The 26,902-nt window shown below is 40.1% G+C and overlaps 2 protein-coding genes across 3 annotated transcripts in view; one reads left to right on the top strand and one right to left on the bottom strand.

The window, feature by feature from the left end:
* FBXO36 (F-box protein 36) overlaps positions 1 to 10,558 on the top strand; it is a 32,751-nt gene extending 22,193 nt beyond the window's left edge. Inside the window, exons 3-5 of one of the 2 annotated variants that reach the window (XM_075158256.1) lie at positions 3,460 to 3,541; positions 6,129 to 6,301; positions 10,229 to 10,558. In XM_075158256.1, coding sequence (XP_075014357.1) covers positions 3,460 to 3,541; positions 6,129 to 6,301; positions 10,229 to 10,420 — 447 coding nt within the window. In that variant the 3' untranslated portion in view covers positions 10,421 to 10,558. The remainder of the gene's footprint in view (positions 1 to 3,459; positions 3,542 to 6,128; positions 6,302 to 10,228) is intronic. The other variant, XM_075158255.1, reaches the window with a different exon arrangement.
* Positions 10,559 to 13,813: 3,255 nt separating this feature from the next.
* SLC16A14 (solute carrier family 16 member 14) lies at positions 13,814 to 26,195 on the bottom strand. The gene is made up of 7 exons (XM_075158254.1): positions 25,842 to 26,195; positions 23,994 to 24,097; positions 22,819 to 23,007; positions 22,262 to 22,538; positions 21,274 to 21,417; positions 16,080 to 17,075; positions 13,814 to 14,298 (listed from the first exon to the last, which is right to left on the bottom strand). Exons 4-7 carry the CDS (start codon positions 22,521 to 22,523, stop codon positions 14,150 to 14,152), a joined length of 1,551 nt encoding a protein of 516 aa, XP_075014355.1. The 5' UTR covers positions 22,524 to 22,538; positions 22,819 to 23,007; positions 23,994 to 24,097; positions 25,842 to 26,195; the 3' UTR covers positions 13,814 to 14,149.
* Between the last annotated feature and the right edge of the window lie 707 nt (positions 26,196 to 26,902).

Raw genomic sequence — 26,902 nt, forward strand, 5'->3', positions numbered from 1 at the left:
ACATCATCAAGTCCAACCGCTAACCTAGCACTGCCAAGTCCACCATAAACCATGTCCCTAAGCACCACATCTACACGTCTTTTAAATACCTCCAGAGATGGTGACTCAACCACTTCCCTGGGCAGCCTGGTCCAATGCTTGACAACCCTTTCGGTGAAGAATTTTTTCCTAATGTCCAATCTAAACCTTCCTTGGCACAACTTGAGGCCATTTCCTCTTGTCCTATCGCTTGTTACTTGGGAGAAGAGACCGACACCCACCTCGCTACAACCTCCTCTCAGGTAGTTGTAGAGAGCGATGAGGTTTCTCCTCAGCCTCCTCTTCTCCAGATTAAACAGTCCCAGTTCCCTCAGCCGCTCCTCATAAGACTTGTGCTCCAGGCCCTTCACCAGCTTCGTTGCCCTCCTCTGGACACGCTCCAGCACCTCCATGTCCTTCTTGTAGTGAGGGGCCCAAAACTGAACACAGTATTCGAGGTGCGGCCTCACCAGTGCCGAGTACAGGGGCACGATCACCTCCCTGCTCCTGCTGGCCACACTATTTCTGATACAGGCCAGGATGCCATTGGCCTTCTTGGCCACCTGGGCACACTGCCGGCTCATGTTCAGCTGGCTGTCAGCCAGCACCCCCAGGTCCTTTTCCTCTGGGCAGCTTTCCAGCCACTCTTCCCCAGGCCTGTAGCGTTGCATGGGGTTGTTGTGGCTGAAGTGCAGGACCCGGCACTTGGCCTTGTTGAACCTCATACAATTGGCCGCAGCCCATCGATCCAGCCTGTCCGGGTCCCTCTGCAGAGCCTTCCTACCCTCGAGCAGATCAACACTCCTGCCCAACTTGGTGTTGTCTGCAAACTTACTGAGGGAGCACTCGATCCCCTCGTCCAGATCATTGATAAAGATATTGAACAGAACCGGCCCCAAAACTGAGCCCTGGGGAACACCGCTCGTGACCGGCCACCAACTGGATTTAACTCCATTCACCACAACATTCTGGGCTTGGCCATCCTGCCAGTTTTTTACCCAGCAAAGAGTACGCCTGTCCAAGCCATGAGCAGCCAGTTTCTCCAGTAGAATGCTGTGGAAAACAGTGTCAAAGGCTTTACTAAAGTCTAGGTAGACAACATCCATAGTCTTTCCCTCATCCTCTAAGCAGGTCACCTTGTCATAGAAGGAGATCAAGTTAGTCAAGCAGGACCTGCCTTTCATAAACCCATGCTGACTGGGCCTGATCACCTGGTTGTCCTGTATGTGCCACGTGATGGCAGTCCAGATGATCTCCTCCATAACCTTCGTGGCACCAAGATCAGGCTGACAGGCCTGTAGTTCCGCAGTTCCTCCTTCCGACCCTTCTTGTAGATGGGCGTCACATTTGCTAACTTCCAGTCAACTGGGACCCCCCTGGTTAGCCAGGACTGCTGACAAAGGATTGAAAGTGTCTTGGTGAGCGCTTCCACCAGCTCCCTCAGAACCCTTGGGTGGATCCCATCTGGCCCCATAAACAAGTTATACAAGTGCAGCATGACTTTAGGAGCATACAGCCAGAAAAAGAAAGGCAGTGAGGACACCACTAAATAAACCTCAAAATGTAGATTTATAAAGCTGTTTTCCAACTTGTTCCTGACAGACTGGCCACTGAGCCAAAGTTCCATGGGACTATGTGTCCCAAGTAGTTATTGTTCTGCATTTTCTTATGATCTTGGTTCTCAGTAATGGATTAGTTTTAAAAGATGTCATGTCACAAGATATGGTTGGTCATGGCTCACAGAGGAAACAGTCTCCTGAAAATACTAAGCCAAAGACACATTAATTCAGCAACTGCAGCGAATAGCTGAGGTCTGAGCTATGACCTGAAAATGGAGAACTTCAGAACTGCACTTGCAGGGGCTGAATTGAGATCTGAGGCTTTTGTAGCCCAAGAGACTAGGTAGCAGTCAAATACCCTGCATTACTGAGATTTTTTTTTTTGTATTCTGATTATGTATAGGCATTAAAAAAATTAGTTACAGATGTGACTTCATATTTACCCTATTTTTATGATGAACTTGAAAGATGTCATTTCCAAATGAAGTCCTGTTTTCCTTATCAACCGCTTTGGTAGACATCATCTTATTTATACCTAGGCAGAGGAGGACTGCTTTCCCAAGAAGTATATGAATCTCAGATGGTAGGGGAGAGGGTAAAACTTTCCTCAAGAGAATATAACTGTTTTGAAGAGGAAACTTTAGTGTATCTTAATCTAGGGTCTGAAATAAGACAAACACGTTTCCTATGCTTTGCTTATTAAAATCTAACACTTCCTACAGCACAATCAAGAGATTTTTAGCCCTGGTGAGTTAACGTGGTCTGCATTTCTGTGTTTAGATTTGTGTTTCTGATCCCCGTTATAACTTTTGCAAGTGACCAATTTCAAGTGAATTTGACTGAAATAATAACACTTCCTTAGGCAGTTGGGTAGGGAGACTGCAAGTGACTGCTGTTAGTGCTCCACCGATGGAAAGACTGCACATTCTGAGCTCAAGTGACTGGATATATGCACAAACCATGGAAAAGTTTCAATCATCACTCACAGTCTGTAACAGAACAGATCTTTAATTCCAGTTATTACTACTTGTTTTGACTAGAAGGGGAATGAATATATCATGAACCAATAGAAAATGGACTGCCTGTTGAATTTGGCTAGTGCTCAAGGAGTCTTTAAATTTGCTATGCTTTTTTGCAGTAGGTGTTTTTAATCACTCCCTTAGTTGAGGCAAAGAGTTGCACCACATTTTAATTTGAGAAAATTGATTATGAATTTTTATAAACTTGAGCTTTCAAAGAAGTAGTCTTCTATACTTTTTTTGCCAAGAATTACATAGAATTTATAGCTGAATTTTAGCAATAGGTTTTAGTGGTTTTGTTTTCAAATTTTAATTTTAATTTATTTTTTTATTTACCTCATAAAAGTAGATTTGGTATATGAATATATATTGGTAAGGATTTTAGCTTGGGTTTTTTCCTTACTGCTTATACTGTAAGATTTTCCTGTGGCATTTGATATTAATATAATGTCACAATAAAACATCTGTTTTACATTACCTGGATACAATGATTCAAATAATAGTTAAACTGTTATTAACATGCAGTTTTCTGCTGCTATCCTGTATGTTTTCAGTAGGTTACGAGTAAGATCTGCCTGCTTTTTCTTGAAAAGTGTTATTGGTGGTTATTGGTTTGTATCCCATAGAAAGTATTGAAAGCCACAGTTGCCATTCTTTCCTAATGTTTAGTCATTTAATCATTTCTTCCTCCTTCTAAAATTATCTTTAAAATCATAATGGGATTTTCCCTCTGGTTTTTAGTAAAATTTTAATGTAAAATTTTGTTTTCAGAAAAATGCTAACATAAATAGAAGTATTATGAATATAAATTACGATGTTTGTGAGAAGTTGTATTGTTATATTGATATTATTTCTGCCCATAGCTCTTGCTGTTCTACACAATCAGATGTTTTTACACCTCCTTCTCACCTCCTGTTAAGAGGAGCTTTGCTGCTGTTCTCCTAAGTGTTCACAAATTATTTTTTTTTTAAATAATTCTCCACAAATGTATACACTGGAATAATATTGTAGTTATCCTTATTGAATTTTTTGTCAAATGAGGGCTCAAATAAAAGAATACTCATCAGACCCATGGTTTGCCGCTAAATATTTGGTACACCCCTACCAGCAAAATGTTTATCTGTTGTTAAGTATTAGTATTTCCTGTTGTTATCTCCTAGTTCTCATTCCTAGGATTTTATCTGTTTTCACACAGTTGGAGATTTTTAGAGAAAATTTGTTTAAAAAAAAAAAAGGGCACTTAAATTATTTCTAATGGGCATAGAAAGAATGATCCCCCTGCAAATGAAACATTTTATCAATATTCCACACAGGCATTTGAAGCATCCAATAGAAAACGGAAGAAGTAAACATTTTATAATAAACATTACATTTTAGTAAATTTATATTAACTACCATACAGCTGTAAACATGCGTGTTTGTTTTGAAATGTTTTCTTTTCTTTTTGGACAGTGAAATAAGGTATCATTAGTTTATTTTCATAATCTCTATAGAGCTAAGAGGGAAGAGCAAGATTTTGTATATGGCTAGGTTTTCATTATGGTTTTGCAAAGATGGGAAATTAATTGATGATAGTGGAGGTCAAGAGAAGAGGGGTTTGTTTACATTTTTGATTGAGTGAACAAATAGTACAAGTCATCAAGTAGTATCCAGCACTCATAGGATGAAAATTTCGCAGAAAACGTGAAGTTCAATATACTTTCACAGTTAGTTCATCATTAGCTGCAGATACATTTATAAAGCAACATAAATACAGCTAAATATATTTTAAAATAGCCAAACCAGGTCATGTTATAATAAATAATTTTCAAGCAAAACTCAAGGAGCAGCAAATATTCATGTGGTAGCCTGCTTAATCATGCAACATGAAATAGATGCACACTACAAACATTATTATCGTCATTCCTAGTATGTGAAGATTTGGATCATTCTTACGTATCAGCTTGAATTAGATCAGCCAAACAATTTTTAGTTGACTGTGTAGATCATTTTTGCACTTGCATAAGGAATTTGAGGAAAATTACCAACTATATAGAACTGAGATGCTTGGAAAGCAAAAAAGCAAATGAGAACCAACAGCAAACTGTTTGTGCTTGCAGTATGATACAGCAACAGAAAAGAAAGCTTGAACAGTACTGGGCCATCTACCCAAAGACATGAAGGTGATAGCTTCCTCCCATATAATTATCTTGGGAATATTTGGAACAAAAAGAGAAGAAAAAAGTCTTAACATTTTAACAGTGAAATCTTGTAATTTGGAAAGCTCTTTCAAATGTATTCACATAAGCTTGAGTTTTGTAACTAATCCTACAAAATATTTTGGAAGGAAAACTGCTGCATCAAAGTTGGATGCACTTACTGCCTATAGGCAGTATAGTTTCAACTTCCATGATTCTGTTTCTCTCTCTTTTTATTACTTTAACATACATGAGAAGATAGACTCTAGTTGGTTAAAAAAATGAAACAAAACAAAAAGTCCCCAAAACAACAATAACAAGAAAAACCATTTTGGATGCATTAGAATAATTTCATAACACAAAAAATAGTAATTCTGCTTTAAATGTAAATTTTGACCCCTGTGTCCCTCTATGAAAAGGAGGAAAAAAAAAAAAGTCCTTTACAAACCTGGATGACTGCATTCATGTTGTCAGATCTTAGGAAACAACGTGCAGCTCCAAAATTTACCACTGGCCATTCATTAGAAGTGTAGCAAATTGAATTCAGGATCCTGTTTTATAATGAACTAGTATTTTTATTAAAGCAATTTGATCAAATAGATAAATGATCTGAAGAAACAGTGTTAAATTCAAAAGGCCAAGTTCCAGGTTGGACACTGAAGCAGAAATAATCGCCTGTGAATGCAGGATGGGGAGTAGCTCACTAAATCTATAGAAGATCTATAGAAAAAAAATTTGGCGCTGTACTGGATCACAAAGTGAACGAGTCAATAAATGTCATGTCACTGTAGAAGATAACTGTCTTCATGTTCATTTTAGTGACTTAACTACGTAAGATAAGAAGCAGAACTACAGGGACTCTTTATGTCAGAGCCATCATTATTTTCCCCAAAGCATCCAACTGAAGTACTTTTTCCAGTTTTTTTACTAATGTCCTCCTGAGTAAATAGCACAGTCTTTATGAAGATAAATACATATGTGTGTGGAAAAGTGGACAAAATGGATCTGGACAAGTTTCAGTTCAGCTTTGCTGCTGTTTTAATGTTCCTCGGCTGAGACAAGAGTTTGCTGTATACTAGACAATGTACAGTTTTTTAACTAAAGCCTTGTTTTACTGCTCAGGCTTCCTGGATGTCACTAGCAACTCTTAAGATTCATTGAAATACTATAAATTACTAATGTTCAATATAAGATATTATATGTTATTTTCTCTAGAAAACATTAAAAAAAAATTGAGCTGGCTTTTCTAATTGTTTTTTTTTAAGGTGTATGTGAATAATGTGGGATTATTGGGAAGAAATTTCGGGCTTTTACAAATCTGTTGTCTCTTGGGTTTGGTTTTTTTTTTATCACAGTTCAGATTGCTATAGTGTTTGGTGCCAAAGTTCTGGAACATGTCCTCAATCTGTGCCGAGGTAACTATGACTTCCTGGAACGGCTTCCTGTCCCACTGCTCTTGTACATCATTTCCTTTCTGGAGCTTGAAGATATTGCCAGGCTTTCTCAAGTTTCACGCAGATTTGAAATGGTAAAAAAAAAAAAAAAAAAAAAAATATAAATTATTTTAAAATTGTTAGCTTTTCTGTGCATGTTGGTTTTGATTCATCTCACATTTGATATAATCATCGATCTGCTTTACTTAGAGTTTGAGACAATAAATTAATCATCTGTGTACGAACAACTGAATGGGTGCAATAAAAACTAGATCTTAGAAAGGCTGTTAGAGAGACTGTGCTTATCCTGCAAATTTTTGTTGCAGATAATAAACACAATGATCCAGATAATTCCATTGTAACCCATGGTTGAGTGTTATGCACTACTTCCAGGATTAAGTATTTGAAATGTAAAACCTGTGCTTTGCATTATGATTTGTATTATTGTGATGTCTAGAAACTTCAACCACGGACCAGGATCCCCTTATGCTAGACTCGTTAACAAACAACAAATCATTGCCATTCCTAGAGAGCTTATGTGTTAAGTCTTTGACAAAAGACAGGAGCACAAGGAAAGAGATTTTTTTCAAGATTTTTGTAGACGTCACAGTAAGGAACTGTAAGAAACACAGGAGGATAAAGAGATTACATTATGCTTGCTTGCTAGGAAGCTCTTTACAACTATCAGGAAAGTATGGGAAATAGTACGAACATGTTGAATTGAAACTTTAAAGAGTGAATAACAGAAGTTGCCACTATTCGCTGATTGGAGCTAAGGGTAGCCTCTCAGTGCTGAATGAGGGGTAACAAATAGGGAAGGATAGCCCAGGAGTCCCAGGAGAATGAGGGCCAATCTGTTGGTGCAAAAAGAGAAAAGTCATAGGGTAACTTAGGCTGTGTTGGAAAGGCCTTTGAGAGGTCGTCTATTCCAACTTCCTGGTCTGTGCAGGGTGAGGTGATTGGGGGGATGGAAAGATAATATGTTCAGAGCTGTGATCTAGGGAGCTTATTTTTGTGGGTCTGAATACCTCAAAATTGCATTTTCTGTCACAGTCAGAGCCTGAGAAAAGGCTGCTGCGGTAACTCAAGTAGGGGAGAAAAGGGTTTTAGCTTATGAAAAATAGGAAGAGAAGCATATTAAAGAGAAAAATAACTTGATTCTTATCCCCAGGGGTACTGTAGGAGCCTAGAATGAAGCCTGTCAAATCATGGGTTATACGGTTACCGAAAACAAAAGCAATGGTGAGACCTTAGGAGGAATATAAAAACAGGTTTAGTCATCTTGAGTCTGACGTTACAGCTAGATACTCTCTGAAAGACTTCAGAGAGACAGATTAACCTTTTAGTTTGGAGAAAAGGACGTGTCTGGTACAGAGTACATCTCCAAATTGTATCAGGATGAGATTGCTTACAGGGTTTGTATTATTTTGAGGCTATGTGGCCCAAGATTCCAAGAAAAGTTCTGTGGAAGACTGCTGGCAGTTCAAGAGGACATGGCCGTACTGCTGTTCCTGTGGTGTGGCTACAAAGACGTTATAGATGCTTTAGCGAGAGTGAGCTCAAGTGAGCACAAGAAATAGGAGAGGGTGTAAAGAAGGCACAGGAGAAAATGGTGAGATAGCAAAATAGAGCATGTCATGAATTTAGAGATGAAGGGCAGATGGAAGTAGATAAGCTTGCTGAGTTCTGGGCTTTATTGCAGTTAGAAGATGAAACAGTTGATATTGTGACTGGGAAACAACCCGTAGAGGATGAGAGGATTTATTCAAAAACAGCTAAAGGAGAGGAAGAGAATGGGTAGAAGGAAGGTCAGGAAATTATTCATTAGTATATTTGGAATCCATCTGTCATTTGCAGAGTGTGAGTGGAGTAGGATGAGGTACTGTGCAAGGCAGTAAACTTTTCACTAGTTTAACACAAACCCTTGGGTATTCTGGAATTTAAGGAAACCCTAGAAAGAATTAAGTTGCATAATAATAAAGATACGGTTTTGGCACAACTAGTAATGCCATGCTCTCTTTCTCTCATTTCAGCAATATTTTTAAGGAATTAAAAATTTGCCCCAATACTATGAGTTTTCACTTCCAGACTACTTTATGTGTAGGCTGGAATGCTGCTCTCTGTGGAATTATAAAATAGCATATTCGGATTTTCAAACAGGGAAAAACAGAACAGTCTCTGCACTCAGGACTGAAAAGTGGAGTGTGAAAGGCTGCGTACGTCCATCCTGTGCAATGCACTTTGTAGGCTGAACTAAACAGGTATCTTCATTTGTTACCCAAAGCATGGCATTTCTCTGACTGTGTAGAACTGAGCATAAATCCCGCTCTCCAGAATATTCAGATGCTTTCAATATGCGTTTCGAAGTATTTTAGATTTTCACTAGGTACTATTTTTAAGTATCGTAAAAGAAGCTCCACCTCAAAAGAAACAATGTACAGAAGTCCTAACGCGGACACCACCGGTGGAGCACTGTGTCAGTTTTCAAATACTTTTTCAGCAAACTTCGGTATTGTGATGTCTCCCAGCACGCTCAGGATAGGATTCGTTTGTTTTGTACAAGGTCTTTAGATAGCCCACCCAGGCAAAACCAACTGCAGGAACGCCGCTTTCCCGCAGCTGCAGGCAGCCGCTCCCGCCAGAGGGAGCCCAGCTGCCAGGCAGGGCGAGAGCCCGCTCCCCGCGCCGCCCCGGGGGCTGCCCCGCCGTGCGGCTGCTGCTTCTGAGCCGGGGAGGGGAGAGCTGGCCGTCATTTCGCGGTTCAGAAGCCATTGGCCACCACAATAATGACAGTGATTATCTTTTTTCTTTCTGTGTTTTTTTTTTTTAATAGAACACTGTGTTTGGCAATACCAATACATGATACTGAAAACCAGTCTCCGCTATTTTTAACTTAATGGTGTCCATTTTTCATAGGAACAGCAGAATGGTTAGAGGCAGAGAGCAAGCAGAAATTTAAAGAAAACTTTAAAAATGCATATATTGTCATTTCAGGACTTCTACAGCAATTTTTCCCCATTTAGCATTTCCTTTGCTAAAATATGCTAGCATGTGTGTGCCTGCAGTACGATCACTCTCACAGTTCAAGAACAACAGAAATAGGACCACATATACTCTGATACAGCTTGGCCGTGGTGAATTAAGTAGTTCAAGGTATCCAGCTACATCAGCAGTATGTAATAGAAGTTATTCCAGGACTTTTGCTTTTCTGTTTCCAATACTACTTGTGACAGACATACCAGCCACTTGCGTTGGAGTAATCCAGTTCAGCTCCAATTAGGTCCCTGCAATTACACATTTAGAAAAGTGGAGCGTTTGGGAGAAGAATAAATGTTAGTATGCTGTGGTAGAACTTACAATGGGCAGATAATATACATTGACACAGAGCATCTTCCTAATTCTTTTTTTTGTGATGGTTCTGTCATCTAACAAATTACATAAGTTTTTCCTCCTGTTTATAATAGTTCCACCTGATTCTATTTATGGAGTAATTCTGAAAGAGGGAAGCATCTCCTGAGAAACAGGCTTAATCCCTACAGTGGTTCTTAAAGCTTCCTAAAATTGCATTTCTGTTCTAAGTCCAAAGGCAATGTGCTTCTTTCACTTACCGTGATAACAGATTAGTATTTGTGATGTGATTTCTACATCCCGACAAGTTTTTTGGCATAATTTTATACAGCTTCATTGATTTCAGTGGGGCTGTATGAATTACATACCAGGAAAGTATGTGGCATTACAGCTGCTTTTAGTGTGGCAGAAAGGCCTTTGATATCATACCAAACAAAACTCAAATTTTTCACAGAACATGCAATATCTTATGTTGGCAACACTGGGCAAAACTTCCACTGATGTCATTGTGAGTTTTAACTAATCTGTGTTTTTCAAGATAGGTGGGCAGCTTGCACTGCAAGTGACCTTCATACAAGGCATCTGTGTTGTCTAAACACATTTTGTGTAGTAAAATAATCAGCAATGAATAAGCCAAATTATGATTTTAAGCCTCTACTTTCTCTTACAACTAGATATGTAACAGTAATGCGCTATGGGAAAATATTGTGGAGAACTTGTGTGACACAATTACACCTGAAATGAAAGAACTTGCACAAGAAATGGGCTGGAAACAATTCTTCTTCACAAACAGACTTCAGCTACAGCTGCAGCTCCGAAGGAGGAGGCAGAAACAAGATGCTCAGAACAAAAAACTAACTGAATAAAGATGCATTTTTCATTGAAGCAATTGGTATAAGGTGTGGATTTGCTGTTTATCAGGTCAGACATACTGACTTTTCTGCTTTACTAGGGAAAGCAGATTATTTTAAGGATTGAAAGAGGAAAAACAAAATATGTCTTACTCAGAGCAACATGTAAATAATACAAAGTTTAACATGTTGGGCATCCTTAAATTGTATTACAGTCAGCATCATAACAGTTCCTAGCAATAGAAGAGGTTGTGGCTTCTTTGTACTTCTTCGTTCTGACTTCTCGATTTTGTATATATGCTATGCATGCTCCACGTCTTCTATCACGTGATATGTCATTGTCATCATTACCTTTGTAGAAAACCATCTATCATTTCTTACTACAAAAATTGTTGATGAATGCTGAGGTTTTTACTGTCCACCATGGTAAATTTGCAATGTTTACAGGCAAGTCACATGTAGCTGGTTCCAGAGTTTGATGTGTGTTAAAATGTTTTTAAATTAATTACCTAAACTTCAAGCAAATAATAATTTTGTCACCCAGAAGAAACTTCTTTGGTAACTGAGGGTGTGGATCAAATTATCATCCTCATCTCGGACAATCCCTCAAAATCATGTTTGAGGCAGTCTGCCAGAATGGTATATGGGCAAAATTTTTCCTTGATGTTGCTGATGTAGGAACTTCTGAAAGTAACTGACTTCCATTGTTCGAGCTGCATATTTAATAAGAGACATTTGCTATCCTAAAAGACTGTAACAATGGTTATTTAAGTGTGTTGTAAAATCAAGGCAGTTCTTACTGACATTACTGACTTACTCCAACAATCAACTTCAGTAATTAAGAGTCCCAATATTCCTCTGAAAGTACCAGTTGATTAATGTATCATTTGCCATTAACTAGACTTAAGACCTGAGTATTAAAAACAGTGATTGCAGTATTTGGATATAATAGTGTAATATTTGAAGAGTGTATTAGGTTTACAATTTTTTAATGTGTCAAGTATTAAACTTGAATTTTATAAATTGATTAAAAACTATGAATACAGGGTTCTTATATAATTCTATTTCTTTATAAAGCAGTATTTTAATTCTTACAAGATATTTGCTAATTTAGAATATTTTGTTCTACAACTATATACTAATATTCTTGAAGCATTTGGTGATTATGGATCTTTAGATGAAGAAACACTAAGCATATTCTTTCCTCTTCGTGACTATTTCCTTTTAGGACAATGACAAATAAAAATTTCATGATGTGCATAAAATACTGTATTCATAAAATTTCTGTTGTGTAATAAAACACTATAAAATGTAATTTTGCTTTAGAGAGATGATTTTAAGAACTACAGTATGTGATCAGGGCTACTAAACAACAGACCCTCTTTTCTCACTTTCTGTCAATTTACCACCAATGAATTTTTTTCTTAGCTTGTGCTCTCATAACAGATTTAGGAGTTTCAGGTTAGGAAAACTAGAACCCATGCTAGCCAATATGGACTGAGTGAATATTAATGTAAAATCCTAATTTAACTCGATTTTGTCAGCCCACCTTCCCTTCTCCTTGATCAACCACATACCTGCCCCTTCCATTACTAGAAATAAGAACAATCATTTTGCAGGACAATCTTCATTTTTAAGCTTAGAAAAATGAATTTAATTAGTAAATGAACAGAAAGTGAAATTTTGGGTAATGCAAGTTTATTCCCATCTATGGTCCAGTAAGGACTTCTATAGAAAGGTATATTGCAGATATCATAAGTGAACAACATATTATTCATTACAGTAATACGCAAATAAAGTTGATTTTGACAAAAGACGAAGTGAAGATCTAAGTATAAAGGGTATATATCTTTCAAAAAGAAAAAAAAGGAAATTGAGAGAAATCATCACTTCAATATATATACATTTCACCAATAAAAGATAGCGCAGTTAAAATAAGCTAGCAGCAGCATTCACACCAAGAAGACATTAAACCTGTAACAAAAGAACTGATGTGAAAGTGTAGTTTACATTAACATTTTCTCCAACAAAAAAGCTGATTTTAAGAAATTACTGACTGCGTGTTCACACCATGTGTTGCAGTTCACTACCATCTCAGTTGTTTTAATATGAATTTTAAAGGCATACATAACTATCCTATATGAATTAACTGATCTAAATCTTAAAGTAGTTTGGGGTTTTCTTAAGGTTTTCTTTTTTAACTTGGCTCATTTCAGTGATCTGTTTTAAAGTATGTCCCTACCAACAGTTGTAGAAGTGTGAAACTAAGAAGTTGGTGAATTGCAATATAGAACAATACAAGTTGAGGTTACCTTGCAGCTATAAAAAAGATCTGTATAATCATATTGCTGCATACTGAACTATTTCCCAATATTTGTTCAATATAATTGAATAGTATTGATTGTTTTTAAAGAATTCCACCAGCATGTATCGGTATTAAACTAAGAACCTGATTTGTCATGAAAAAACTTTCATAAAGCTAGCAGGAAAAAACATACAGTGACTTTTATTTGATATAGGAAAATTAACATCAGACTCACCTCTAAAAGCTGAAAAGAAGTGTGTCTTCTACCACCACACATAACATTCTGCATTGATTACCAGACGCTTAATGTTTTTTAAGAAAATTTATTTGAATATTTTAAATGGCCTTTAGCTCTTCCATGTTTTGCATTATCTAATTTTCTAGTGAATAAACATCTCCAATGTGACCAGTCTTAGACAGTTCATGGTGTACATTATGAGCAGCAACACGATTGATCATAATGTAACAGTTTTTGTTATTAAATTAATTGTAACAAAATTTAGCGTGCTGTAGTCCAGTTCTTTCTAAAACTGTATTTGGCCAGCTTTGCCCAACTCTGTTTCTTTATTACTGTTTACTTGACAAACAAGTCCCATGGAAGGAGTCAATGGCAATGTTACAACGTTCTACAATACCTCTAATTAGGTAAAGCAGCCAGAAACTTCAAACTGTTTCTGGAAACATTTTCCAGTTTGTGAATAACAATATTTTCCATATGTTGCCCGGTTTTGCTTTTATGTTTGTTTTACTTCAGGTGCATTAAGTGCCACAGCATTTATAATGCAGCCTATGTATTGAGGATGGCTACTTTATTATGCAGTTGATACTTTAAAAAAATAAAATAAAAAATCCTTGCAGTAGAGAGTAGTTTCAGAAAAATATAAGAACTTTTCTTCAGTTTTGCATCACAGAAATCGTATTTTTAATATAGTGAAGGAACTGAATTATCGTACTAGCATTTCAACACTACCGGACTAGCCAGGTGAGAAATACAATCATTTTCTCATACTCAGTAACTAATCTTTTATCAGACAGAATACATAGTAGGAAGGACTTTTATAAACCATTCATATCCTGATCAAATTCTCTTGTAGCACTAGTGTAAATCAGGAGTAACTGCACTGCAGTCAATGGAGTTTCACCAATGGTTAGTGGTGAAAAGTTAAAAGAGAAGCAAGGGTAAAGGCTCCTAGCATTGTTACAATTTTAAAAGACTGGCAGGGTGCTTTTAATCGCTGTATTTGTTAGTTCTAAAGTAAAAGATCTTAACTCATTTTGAAAGCATATTTCTAACAATTTATTAGCATTTTGGAGCACATTCGCTTTTGACTTAGATACAGCTCAGTGTGGTTGGTTCCATAAGAAAAACAGCTTCATACTGTCATACAATAGAAACATGAAAACAAAAAAATTCCGTAAAAAAACTTCTGGAATTTGTTCTATACTTGTGCCTCTTCCGTAGATTTTTCTCTTGGTTGTTTCTTTTGAATACAAGGTTGTATAAGTAAAAATATTATTCCCACCATGTATAGCAAGCCAGATATGTAAAAAGAAAAATCGTATTTATGTGTGATGTCATAGATCCACCCTGCAAAATAAGGACAAAACATGTTTGTTACAAAGCTTGAAAACAAGGTACATTGCGTGGGAAAATGTGAAAAATACTGCACATTTCTCTTACAGCATTGCAGTAAAATCCATAGATGTTTTGTGGAAAAAAGAGGTGGTGATTGTCTCCTCCTCTGGATGCTACAAATAGAAATGTATTAACAAAATCTCTTGTTCATTCACCAAAATCCAAAAGTAGTGCAAAACCTATGCCCTCACTTAAGCATGATGGAAGTCTTAAAATGGGGCTCTAGCTATGTGCCATCCTAATAAGCCAAGCAACCTCCTCTCTAAAACTGTACATTTTTCAAATAAGTTATCACAGGTCTGATTTTAAAATAGACATTTTGGAATCCCAAACCGATTAGTTCTTTCACCCTACTATTTTCTTTGTAAAATGCCCGATACTGCAGGCTGGTTCAAATGCTGTGCCTTGTTGTGCTGGTTTGGCTGGGGTAGAGTTCATTTTCTTCATAGAAGCTAGTATGAGGCTATGTTTTGGATTTGTGCTGAAAATGATACTTGTGCAACCAAACACATTCACAATAGCTTTCTCAGACTTACATATTGATAAAAGACTTTTCAAGAGATACCATCTCAGTACTGCAATGACTCTCATTCCAACCTTAATTCCTTTGCAAAAATACATCAAAGTTACTTCAAAAAGGTTTGAGAACGCAAAATAGCAAAATTCCCTCATGTCATGCGGGTTGCATTGTGTTCTAACCTCAAGACCAGAAGCTTTTTTTACATCAACTAATTGCATGCTGTTTGCTTCGTTACGAATGACCAAATACAAAGACATGTTCAGCACAGACTGAGAGGTGCTGAAGGAATATATGGTAGAGTAAAACACTGCTGCTTGTCAAAGGGCAGTAAATCAACTTTCTTCTAAATAGTGTCAGCTCACTCAACGGTGGGGAGAGGTGAGAGCATGCCCACTTTTCTGGGTTGCTTGTGCTGCTAATAGCTCCAGTTCAGCCTAGTGCCACCCCTGGCTGACCACGGCCATTACTCACAAGGTTTCTTACTGCTTTCTTCTGATTTGCATATCTGTAAAAGATAGAGGTAGTCTGGCTATAGTATTGACAATCAGTACCTATATCTCTCCTGTACTTCCCTGCCTCTTTCTATGAGAAAATTTATAATGAATGTTTGTTTAAACCTAAATAACTTTAGGGGTAACATACCTACACTTCTACCTTCTGCTGTGGATGGCAGTAAAGAGATTATGAGCAGTGCAGTCCCCAAAGCAGGTATTTCTGGCTGAAGGAAGGCAAAGCTAAGTTAGTTAAATCAACACATCCATTGGCAGCTTAGAGTGGTGACACCCAAACACACTTTATAGTTCTTGGGGGTAATACTATGGTACAAACACCTGCCTACCCTGAAAACTATTCATCATTTTTTCATCTAAAGGCATGAGTATGTATAGTCCATATACTACACAAAACATAAAAATAGGTTAAACCTTTCCGTTTTAAAAACGTATATGGTAATATTTTAAAGAAACTGAAAGGATAGCTTGCAATAGATTTGGGGTTATTTGCAAGGATGGTAATTTGTAGTGTGTGAATAGTGAGCTGATACCCAGCAGATGTGATCTGTAAATTTGTACAATGTAAAGCTGGATGTGACGGTCCATTCTGGAGCAGCTGTAATTTTAACTACACGTGCTCAGAACATAAAAAATCTTAATAATATAACGACTCACACAGTTATTATACAAACGTTGGTTGGTTAGAGATTTGAACTTTTTACCTGCAAAGGGTGGTCCAAGCAATGCAGATACTCCATTGGCACAAATGATGATGCCATAGGCATTTGCAAGGTGTTTAGTTCCAACTAAATCTTCAGTCACAACAGGCATTAGAGAAAAATAGCCACTAGAAAATCCTATTAGAGCACAAACCACAGCCAGGCTAACATATGTTTGCATTAGTGGCAAAGTAAGAATGCAGGTGACCAGGGTAAAGTTAGCCATGAGGAAGACGTTCCACGTGCTGATGCACGGGAGATCAGAGATGATTCCAAGGATCACTTTACCAAAAATATGAACAATGGCTATAATGGATGTCAAAGGGAATATATTGTTCTGACTAGATAAGTTGTACTGCTTGACTATTTCTGGAAGATGAATAAAGGGTATGACAAAGCTGCTATAGGCAAACAAAGCCCAAATTATAAAGGCCACAAATACTCTATTGGTAAACAGTGATGCAGCTCCAAAGTAACTGGAGTACCATATTGCAAAGCCCTTCCTGACTGTAACCGTCAGCTGGCTCACTGTCTTAAGAATGCGCAGTCCGTACATATTCCTTCCGCTTCTAGATTTACCTCCAATTTCTGTGTGCTGAACACTGTCAAGCACTTCTTCATTTATTGCCTCTTCTTTTTTTTCCAGTTCTTCACTGAGGACTCCATTAGATTGTATAGTCTCTGCAGAATGGGACAGAGCTTTTGCCTGATTATCTTCACTATTACTTCTCACAACATATTTTTCACTAACAACGTCTTTGGGAGAGAGTGGTCTCATAAGCGCCCCGCAGACACACAAGTTCAGGGAGATGGCACCCTGGATGAACATGGCGTTCCTCCACCCAAATTCGGTGCAGAGGTACTTCAGTAAGGCAGTCATTAGGAAAGCTCCAAACCCTGTTCCTGTGGTACTGAGTCCTTGTGCAAGTGCCCTTCTCTTCTGAAAATACTGCCCCACCATGACCACCGCAGGCAGATAAACCATGCCACTTCCAACGCCTATGAAAATAAAAACCGAAGTCAATCTGAACTTTTTGCCAACAAGATAAAAAGCAGTGAAAACCGAACCAGTTTTATTCCTAACTTTTGCACAAACATAGTAGTAAAACCAAGAATAAATATTCAATTCTCATGTTAACTTTCGTTTCTGTCTTGTAGTATTTTCCAAAATTTGCAATACTCATTCCAGTGAGAATACAATACTGCTATTTAACTGCTGGAAAAACTGAAACACATGGAAGAGAAAACCTTTACCTCAGTTCAGCATGACACCACTGGAAAGCCCCAAATATCCCACAATGAATCAGTGACAGTTAATATGGGGACAAAGGTAAACGAACCCTATTTTGAAATATCTGCATTTGTTATACTTGCATCTGACTGTATCAGTGACCAGAAATTGCTTAGTGGGCACATCTTGTTGCTTTTGCCTAAGTTCACCAGCGATGAAGATCCAGACCGAGTTTTTGTCCTTGCTTTGTAACTGTGGAGCCACAGTGACCGTGAGATACGTTTCAGGAGTCAGCACAGGGGGATAGCCCCGTGGTAGGACCTTGGGTGGCTTCCAGGTTTCTCTTTGGGCACTCCAGAGAAGTCCAGGGAGGGCCACACAGTAGCTTCACAGGCATTTTCTTAAAAGGCAGATCTATAATTTTGTAGAAATTCCCTCACTTGTAGTTAAAAACCAGGGTGTTAATGGTACCTATTTCAAGCAGGAAGTGTTGAGAATTGCACAAACACATCATTAAAGGTAACAGTTGCCCCGTTTTTCTCATAGCAAATTCCTCACAGAGGGCATTTGGACTGGAAGAGGTGTATGCAAAAGATGCTTCCAAATGAACTGTGATTGTAATTTAGATGAGTGTTTTGGGCTTAGAAGTTTTCCTAAATAGCTGATAACGTAGCTGCATGCAGCTACAGCATGATCTAGCTACAGCTACACCTAGATTAGAGAAAGAGCTATTATTCCAGCAAAGCCTGAAAAAAAGCACCTCAACGTCACGGCAGTGTACCATGGTCAGAGCTGACTTGTTTTGCCTATTAGAAGTATTTTTTTTCTTTGCTATGCAAATACATGATCAGGTTTTTATTTTGCACAAGGTCTGCTTCCCCAAACCCAGCCACAAACCCTACGGAAATCTCTCTGCCCGCCAGAAGACTCCCTGCCTCGTCAGACCGGCCTGCCGTCGACTGCTGTGAAGAAACAGCCCGGGCTCGCACTTGTGTTAGTGTTTACTGCGCTTCCCTGCGCACCCTGAGAAATAAGACATTTTAAAAATTGTTTTATCTTACCTTTTCATTCTGTGGGCTACATAGAAAAACGTGGTCTAATCACATGCCACCTTCACAGGCACATACTGGGCCTCTCCGCTCCTTTTCCTCACAGACTTGTCACCCTGCGCATGACGGCAGCCGCCAGCCCGGCTCTGCTCTCCCTCTCCACGGGGCCCCAGGGGGCATTTTGCCCCCAGCCCACAAGGGCTCCCCGCCACCAACGGCTCCAGGTGCTCACCCAGGGGCTCCCCGGGATGGGTGAGGGGGGAGAAGGCTCCTCTGCCCCCCCATACTGCTGCCTCAGGGAGAGAGCCCACGGAGCTGGGATGAAGCTGGCAGCCAGGTGAGGGGGCAACGCTGTGAGGGGAACCCCACTGAGGTGAGGGGCGCTTTGGGAACGGGAGCTGAGGCGGTAGGGTGGCTGCGGCTGAGGGACAAGATTGGGATTGTGGGGACGCACTGCGTGAGGGCATCTGGCATGGTGGGTCACCAACGGGGAAAACAGGAGCCATGAGTAAGCCCACGAGCACTGCATGGAGGCCCAGAAGTGATCGCAGCAGCAGGCAGCCACCGTAAGTGAACAGCAGTCTGGCATCTAGTGGCCATGAGAACGTGAAAGAGACTTCCCTGAGGTGGCGGTGAGTGAGGTGACTGCGAGCAAGGGGATGGGAGTGAGGGGACGAGGACTGAGGCAATGGGTGAGTGAGGAAATCATGAGCAAGGGGACGGTGAGCGAGGAGATGGCGACTGAGGGAACGGTGAGGGGACGGTGAGTGTGGGGATGGCAAGTGAGGGAATGGAGAATGGAGGTCTCATGGAGCTGGGGGAAACATCTCAGGCATCTCTACACTGGTCTTCTGGCTAGAATTACTCCTGCAACAGCATCTCACTTCTTCACCTCATGTAAAAATTTGCCTCAGATTTTTTCTGAAAACATGGTTTTCACCCCTCTTTAAATTCTCTGTATAATTTCTGCCTTTTTGTCTGGTATTTTCGGTATGCTTTTTCTGAAAGGAGCAAGGGCTGACAGAAAGAGTGTGTAGACTATCTTCTTGATTATATTCAATATATATGGAAACAGAAATTCCAAAAAGGGCAGAACTCTGCCTGTAATTATTGTTTTTTTTCAGGAATTTACAACATTACTGAAATCTATGGTATAAAGAGTTGTCACAGTGATCCTTGCTAGTTTCAATTTTTTTCCATCCAGAGAGCTAGATAAAAAATTATGTACAAAAATTCTGCAGATTTCTGTCAAATTCTGTGAAAGGGTAGTTTGAGGGCATGGAGGGTACTGAAGCTATTATTAGTATTGCAAACCATTTTTTTCGTAACGCTTCTGCCTGTCACGTGTAACACAGATACCATCCTTTGTTTGCAAACATAACTGGCCATGTTATCTGTGGAGCGAATAATATTTCAAAGCCCTTTGAATTGCTCAGTGTTGCTCAGATAATAGTTAAAGGCCAAATTTTGTATTTCTCACTTGGATCACTTTAACATTTTCGTTTCATATCTATTAACAGTTTCTCTTTCCAGAAATGAACAGTGAATAAAATGGAGTAGTGCTTTAAGTAGATAATACTGGGTTCTTCTACATAACTTTCTTAAAGTAACTAAATTTTTTCACAAGAAGCCACATTTTGCTAGAAACTGAGCATTCAGGCACTAACGATCTATTGGTTTTCAAGAAAGATGCCTAAACATGCATGCCTTTTCATATTTTGAGTGGGCTCTTACACATGTCAAAAGGTTTTCTAGGGACCTAATTCCAATAAAAATGACAAAATATTACTTCTTTCAGTGATTTTGATTGTAAAAAAATGTAGCAAAATTAATTGCTATTTATTAGTGGTTGTTAATATAATCTGAATATCCTTTATTAGGAACTACGTATGAAATACGGCCACATGCATTATCCTAATTCAGGCTGGGATAGAGTTAATTTTTTTCATAGTAGCTAGTATGGTGCTATGTTTTTGGATTTGTGACCAAAACAGCGTTGATAACACAGGGATGTTTTAGCTGTTGCTGGTCAGTACTTACACAGCATCAAGGCCTTTTCTGTTTCTCACGTGGCCCTGCCAGTGAGTGGACTGGGGGAGCACAAGGAGTTGGGAGGGACACAGTGACTCAACTGACCAAAGGGACATCCCATGCCATATGACGTCATGCTCAGCAATAAAACTGGGGGAAAGAAGGAGGAAGGGGGGACGTTCAGAATTACGGCCTTAGTATTCCCAAATAACAGTTACACATGATGAAGCCCTGCTTTACTGGAAATGGCTAAATTAGGAAGTAGTGAATGCATTACTTATTTTGCTTTGCTTGCATGTGCAGCTTTTGCTTTACTTATTAAACTCTCTTTATCTCGCTTTTACCCTTCTGATTCTCTCCACCATTCCACTGCAGGAGAGTGAGCGAGCAGCTGTGTGAGGCTTAGCTACCTACCAGTAGTAACCCACAACACGCTTTAAAATAGTTTTTGAAGCAGTACATAGTTATCATAATCTGGTATTTTATTAATAGGGAGCAGCTCCTGTAGAAAACATTTGCTGTTTCTTCCTGTGACAGAGAGAGGAGTTAGCTAGATATATAGTTCAACAGTGTTTTAACATTTTTAAATTCCACTTGTTAGAGTTGGGGTTACATTAATTCTTCTAATTAAAAATGTCCTCTAATATATTCACTTGGGAGAAACTGATAAAAATACGATCTTCACATGGCAGATTTAAATGACAACAAAAGTCATTGGGCCCAATCCACTAATAAAATAAGTAAGTTTTCAGAAAAGATAATAGACTGTAAAGAGTGTGAAAGAAAAGCTGGAATAACTTTACAGCTTTCCCTCTTTACTCACCCAGATAACCTTCAAAGGAATCAAAAATAATTGAAAGAACTTTCAAAAGTTAGTACAGCTTACCGGCTGTCACTCCAAACGTAAGGAAGAGGTAGTGCACATTTGAGGCATAGGCACTCAGTATCCAACCTAGGGCATTCAACATCCCTCCAATTATAGCTGTCTTGCGGCACCCACACATGCTGATGAATAAACCAATGAAAGGACCTGTTAAAAAACATGAAAAAATGTTAAATTATTTATTTAATTCTCTACACTTTTTAATAATTTTTCACATGAAGATTCTTAATGTTTTAAACAAAATGTTAAGCATCAGGCTACTCATGCAATTCAGTTTATTCTCCCTGTTTAAAATTGTGAAAAGAAAAATTTCACCAACCAACCAAATGCTTAGTAAATACCCGCAGGACCTAAAATCAAAGTTGCCCCATGAAGAAGGGACAGTTTAAACAGAGGAAGAAACTGAAAACGTTGTTCCCAATACTAATGCTGTGTGAGTGCAGGCCTTTTTCACAACTAGAGAGTAAACATTTTATTTTGTTTTCAGTGGAATATTTTAGGCAGACCTAAACACAACTTTTTCAATCTTAATTTAGGGAGACAGAGGTGTGTATATAACACAAACATAACCCTCAGATATTATTTTGGGTTGATCCAACAACAACTTAAAAAAAGAATTTTAGTTCAGTTGCCAAACTGAAATATAAACTGTCCAAATTCAACATTTTCTCCTCCCAGATAGAGTACAGGGAGGACCACAAGCTTCACAGATGATCTGTTTTCTTCATTCTAGTGAGACCTCGAAGTCACAGGCATCCTTTCCTGCTCATGCTGTCTCCTGCAGTAATTGTCGTCTTTATCATCTTCCCTGTTGTTCCCTTTCTCCCTCTAACTTGTTATATTTCTCCTGGCGACTTTAAAAAGGCAACTCAGAAGAACTTGGGCAGTTCTGCTAATAAAATGGAAAACTGTAAGAAAATACTTGAGGGATGAGTGGCAAACATATTCTAAAAATCTTTGTAGTTTTGAAATAAATTATGCTGGAACATACCTACAATTAGTGTAATGCCCATGCTGAGGGAGCTAACCCATGCTGTTAAGCCGCGACTTTGATTAAACTCTTCAAGCCATTCCATGTTGAGTATTCCAAGGGCCATTTGGGACCCCATGATAAGTATGTGCACAAGGAAAGAGGAAAGTACAATCATCCAAGCCCATCCTCCATCGATGTTTGGATTAGGCTTAATTGGCTTACTTCCAACTTTTGAGTCATCTCCAAAATCATATCCAATATCCTCTCGACTAGCATACATTTTCTCCACGGTATTCTGAAACAAATGCAGTAAATACCTTCAAAATACGTACAAAATTATCAGATTTTGTAGCTTGGTTACAGTGAATGGCAAAAATCACAACCGTGTTTCACCACTGTGATTTAGTGCAGTTGTAAAGCGAATACTGGGTTTTCATTGTTCAAATGTAAAATGCTTAGAAAATTCTCTAATTAATGTATTTCTTCATGTACTTTATTATCATGGCTGTCTATGCAGGAGCATTTATGGGTTGACAGTAGGCTACATTATTTCCATTACCATATACTTTACTTACTTGTAGGTGGCTGAGAGCACTCACTCCTCATGGGTTGACTGTGGTCACAAAAAAAGACTTTTCTCTGTATATTCCTTCTCCGTATCACTTTCTGCCGTCCCAGTAAGATTATGTGCCTTTGTGTTCAAGTTTATAAAGCTTGGAATAAAAAACGGAAATCACGAAGAGGCAGGTAGATGAAGTTACCATCTGTTTTCAGAGGAAACCAGTTTTGAGTAGTGGAAGAAGAAGAGTGAAGACAGAGAAAGATAAAGATTTAAGGTTCTTGATTTTCAAAATGCTTTGCTTACATAAATTACAACAAGGGGATTGTTACTCCCTCTCTGGCAAGCTTTAAACTTTTATTAGAGTCAATTTGACTCTATTATGCCTTCAGTTTCCATAGTATTAATCCATATAATCCTACTAAAACCAAAGAATTCTTCCAAATTAATGTCAGTGCATATCAGAATCAAACTGAGTGGCAGAGTTATGTGCATAGGTGTATGTAGGATCAGGCCATAATAGCTTAATTTGATTACTTTGATTTCTTCCATTGTTACTCTAAGTGAAGACTGCAACACAATGTGAAAATAATTTCAAAACAATTTTTAATTGATTAACAGGCAAGGTGCAGAACCCAGTCTTCCCTCCATCTGATTTCTGCTGCAACATATTGAAATGTTACCCGACTGTGGAGCACCACACAGGTTTCCATGGAGACTAGAAATGTAATGATACAAATTACCAGAGATGGTAATTTTTTGTCTTCTTTTCTTCTCCAGAGAAATAAAAAGAGCCATCAGCTTCACAACAGTCAAAAGAGAAAAGAAAGTTAGAAGAAAATTGTTTAAAAAAGCTTCTTATGTATTCTGTGAGCCCCCAGAAGGTGTGCCTTAGGGCTAGCTCCTCACTACTGAAAACTGGCAGTGAATGGAGTAACTCAGATTCTGTACTAACTGAAAATTTGGGCTGCTGTCTTTAAATACATGAATATATTTTACACTATTTGTACTATTAACTTTCCACTAATGTCACAAGTTCAGAGTGAATACGGTCAAAAGCAGGGAACGGCATTTCCAATAATTGCACAAACTCTCAGGCTCTGGATAAAGCAAGGACTGGACGTCTGGATCCTCTCCCCACGACTGGCTCATCGCCCCGAGGCCTATTGCACCCAGGAGAAATGCACTTACCTGCCCTCAGCCTTCTTCCCACACCACAGCACTGCCAAAAACGTGGTATCACGGAAGGCAGAGAAGCCCAAGGGGCTCTTTGCAATTGTGAAATCCCAGAGAAACTGCAATGAAAATGGCAGCAGCTCATTTGTGAAGCCAGCCCCATTTCCCCAATGAGCCACGTAGTGAAGACCCACTCACAGTAACAGTGTTTGAATACAGCCCCTCACAAGGACTGCATTTAAAGGCAGGAGAATCTGGATTCTTGTTTGGTCAGCTGGAGAAGCACTAGATTTTTTTTCAGAAAAGCTTTTAGATTGTATGCACACACAGTATGCAGAACTCTTAGAAAACTGGCCCGAACATTAGCGCCCACAAAGATGCTGAGCTTTTTTGAAAATCTGACTCATGAGCTATTTTAGGGACAAATGCAGGTGCTGTAATAAGATCAAGTCAGCAGCAAAACACCAAAGTTCCCTGTACCATCAGTGGAGCTATGGCTCTCTAACTTGTAGTTGAACTGGATCACTGAAAAACACCCGATCTTGATATTGAAAGTCCATATGATGAACAATTTACATATACTTTGGTAACCTCTTCCAGTACCTGATTGCCTCAGTGTTAAAAAGTATAGAATAAAATCTTACTTCAAAGGCACTTCCAATGGTTAACTCATACATGCATTATAAAAAGTAATGAGTTTCGCTTCACAGTATTCCCAGTAGACATGCCACACATCATTATTTGTCTTTTGAAGACATACAGAAAAAACATTGTTAAAAACAGTTTACTTCGAGTGCCGTAAGTTTTGGCAGTCTAACTTCAACTTGCTAATACGTTGAGCACTTCAGTTGTCAATGGCTTCACTGGAGCTGTGGATACTAGCCACTTCTGCAGACCAGAGCCACAGTGCGTAACTGTGCATGCCCAGCAAGGAAGAGAAAATCAGGGAAATTAAATGCTTAAAACGCTAAGCTAATTGCCAGGGTCACAAGTTTGCATGAAATCGGCGGCAGTTCAATTTCCAGACTCGGGTTGCTGCCCTTCTGCCCCTGAGGGCTGTTTCCCAGGCCCTGCTCAGAAGACCTCTCCGGGAGACCCCTCGGCGCTGTTATGCCTCAGTGTGACCCACGAGTGGTCCCACGTCCCCGGGGAAGCGGGAATAGGCTCAGGTAACACACATTTTTCTCCCCTTGGTGCCAAGGGAACGGGCAGCTTGCATCAGGCGCTGTACCTCTATTTCGTAAACGGTTACAGACTGTTACTGGAGCAGCCCGAAGGCAGGGGAAGGTAACAAATTTGGCAGCTTTACACGTCACGCCCTCCCCAGCATTCAAGTTAAGCTCACCGATGCAAGGCACTGCTCAGACGGGAGGGCTGCCGTCCCCCGAGCCCCGGGCTCCCAGGGGGGCAGCGCTTGTCGCGGAGCCCGCGGCGCAGGGGCTGGGGGTCCGGGGGCCCGGGGGCCCGGGCTCGGGCGTAGCCGCCTCCCCCTTCCCTGCCCGCGGGGGCTGCGGCTGCGGCGGCGGCGGGGCCGGGCGGCGGCGGGGCGGCGTTGGGGCGGACGGCGCGGCTGCAGGCGCCGCCCGCCCACCGAAGCACAAAGGATGACCGCCAGTTACCCCGCTGCGGCGGCGGCGCTGCCAGCCCGCCGCGGCACGGAGGGGCCGCCGCCGCCCCCGGGCAGCCCCGCGCCCCCGCGGCCCGGCCCCGCGGCCGCGCTGCACCGCGCCGGGCCGGGCCGGACAAGCCCGCCCCTGCTGCAGGCGGCGCGGCTACTACGCGTTCCCCTGCCCGCGCCGGTGACGGTGCCGGTGGCCGTGCCGATGCCATGCGGCGGCTCCCGGCTCCTCCCGAGGTACTCACCGCGCCGGGCCCCGCCAGCGCCGCCGCCCCAGCCCGCCACGGCACCGAGCCCTCGCTGTCAGCCAGACCCGCGGCGCTGCTCCGCGCCCCGAGAGCTGCTGCAGGGCTCCGGCGTCCACCTGCGCCCGGCTCCGCTCAGCCGCCCGCGCCAGCTCAGCCTCGCCCCTGCTCGCTGCCCCGGGGCTTATTTTCCGTAGAAGTCTGCCACCGGTCTTGGGCCTCTTGCTACCCAGGCTGCTCGTCTTCTGCACCGCCTTGTCTTCATTCCCTGCAATTTCAAATCTCCACGCTCTTTCATTCCTGCGATACCGGCTAATTCTGGTTTGGCGGAGGAGATTTGCAATCCTCTCACATGCACACTCTTGTGGCTGAATGAAGTTTATTGCTGCACAGGTTATCGCCGGAAATTTACATCTGAGAGAGTTAGAGGATATAACCCAATAAAAGCAGCCAGTATCAAGATTTTAATGGCCGTTGGATTATGTTTACTTCAGAGAGGCTGGCTGAATTTATGTAGCCAACCCACTCTAAAAATGAAGCTTGAAAGCTTCATTGTATAGTACCTTATTTGTGCAATAAATAAACTTCAAAAATATTCCTCACTTAGGAGAAGAAAAGAGTTGCAGAAATATACTCCTACTTTTTCAAAGCAGTATCCGGACCTCAGTTGAATCTTTCTGAATAATCTGACATTAATGAGGTACACATTCTGCAATACATTGCTTTGCCTATTTGCAGTGAATTTACCCAGGCTAAAGTGATTGTATGCCAGTGTACAAAACTTTCATCATCAGAGAATCTTGGTGTCCTACAGCAGTGCACTGAGTAGCATAAATAATGACTTTTCAAGAAGGCATAAGAAGTAGTTTGACAGAAGAGGAAATGAGGAGAGACCAACAGGAATGTTTTAATCATGTTGTACATGCTGTCTATGGGCATAACATGGTGGTTCAGAGTCTGTTAAAGAGAATTGGTTTGGGTGGTTTTAAAAATACATGTTTCGGACTTTTTATATTTTTTTTCTATTTTTGACCATACTCTTTGGCCTATGTGCCGTTTAC

Source organism: Calonectris borealis, chromosome 9 (genome assembly GCF_964195595.1).
Source record: "Calonectris borealis chromosome 9, bCalBor7.hap1.2, whole genome shotgun sequence".
In the NCBI taxonomy this organism is placed as follows: domain Eukaryota; kingdom Metazoa; phylum Chordata; class Aves; order Procellariiformes; family Procellariidae; genus Calonectris; species Calonectris borealis.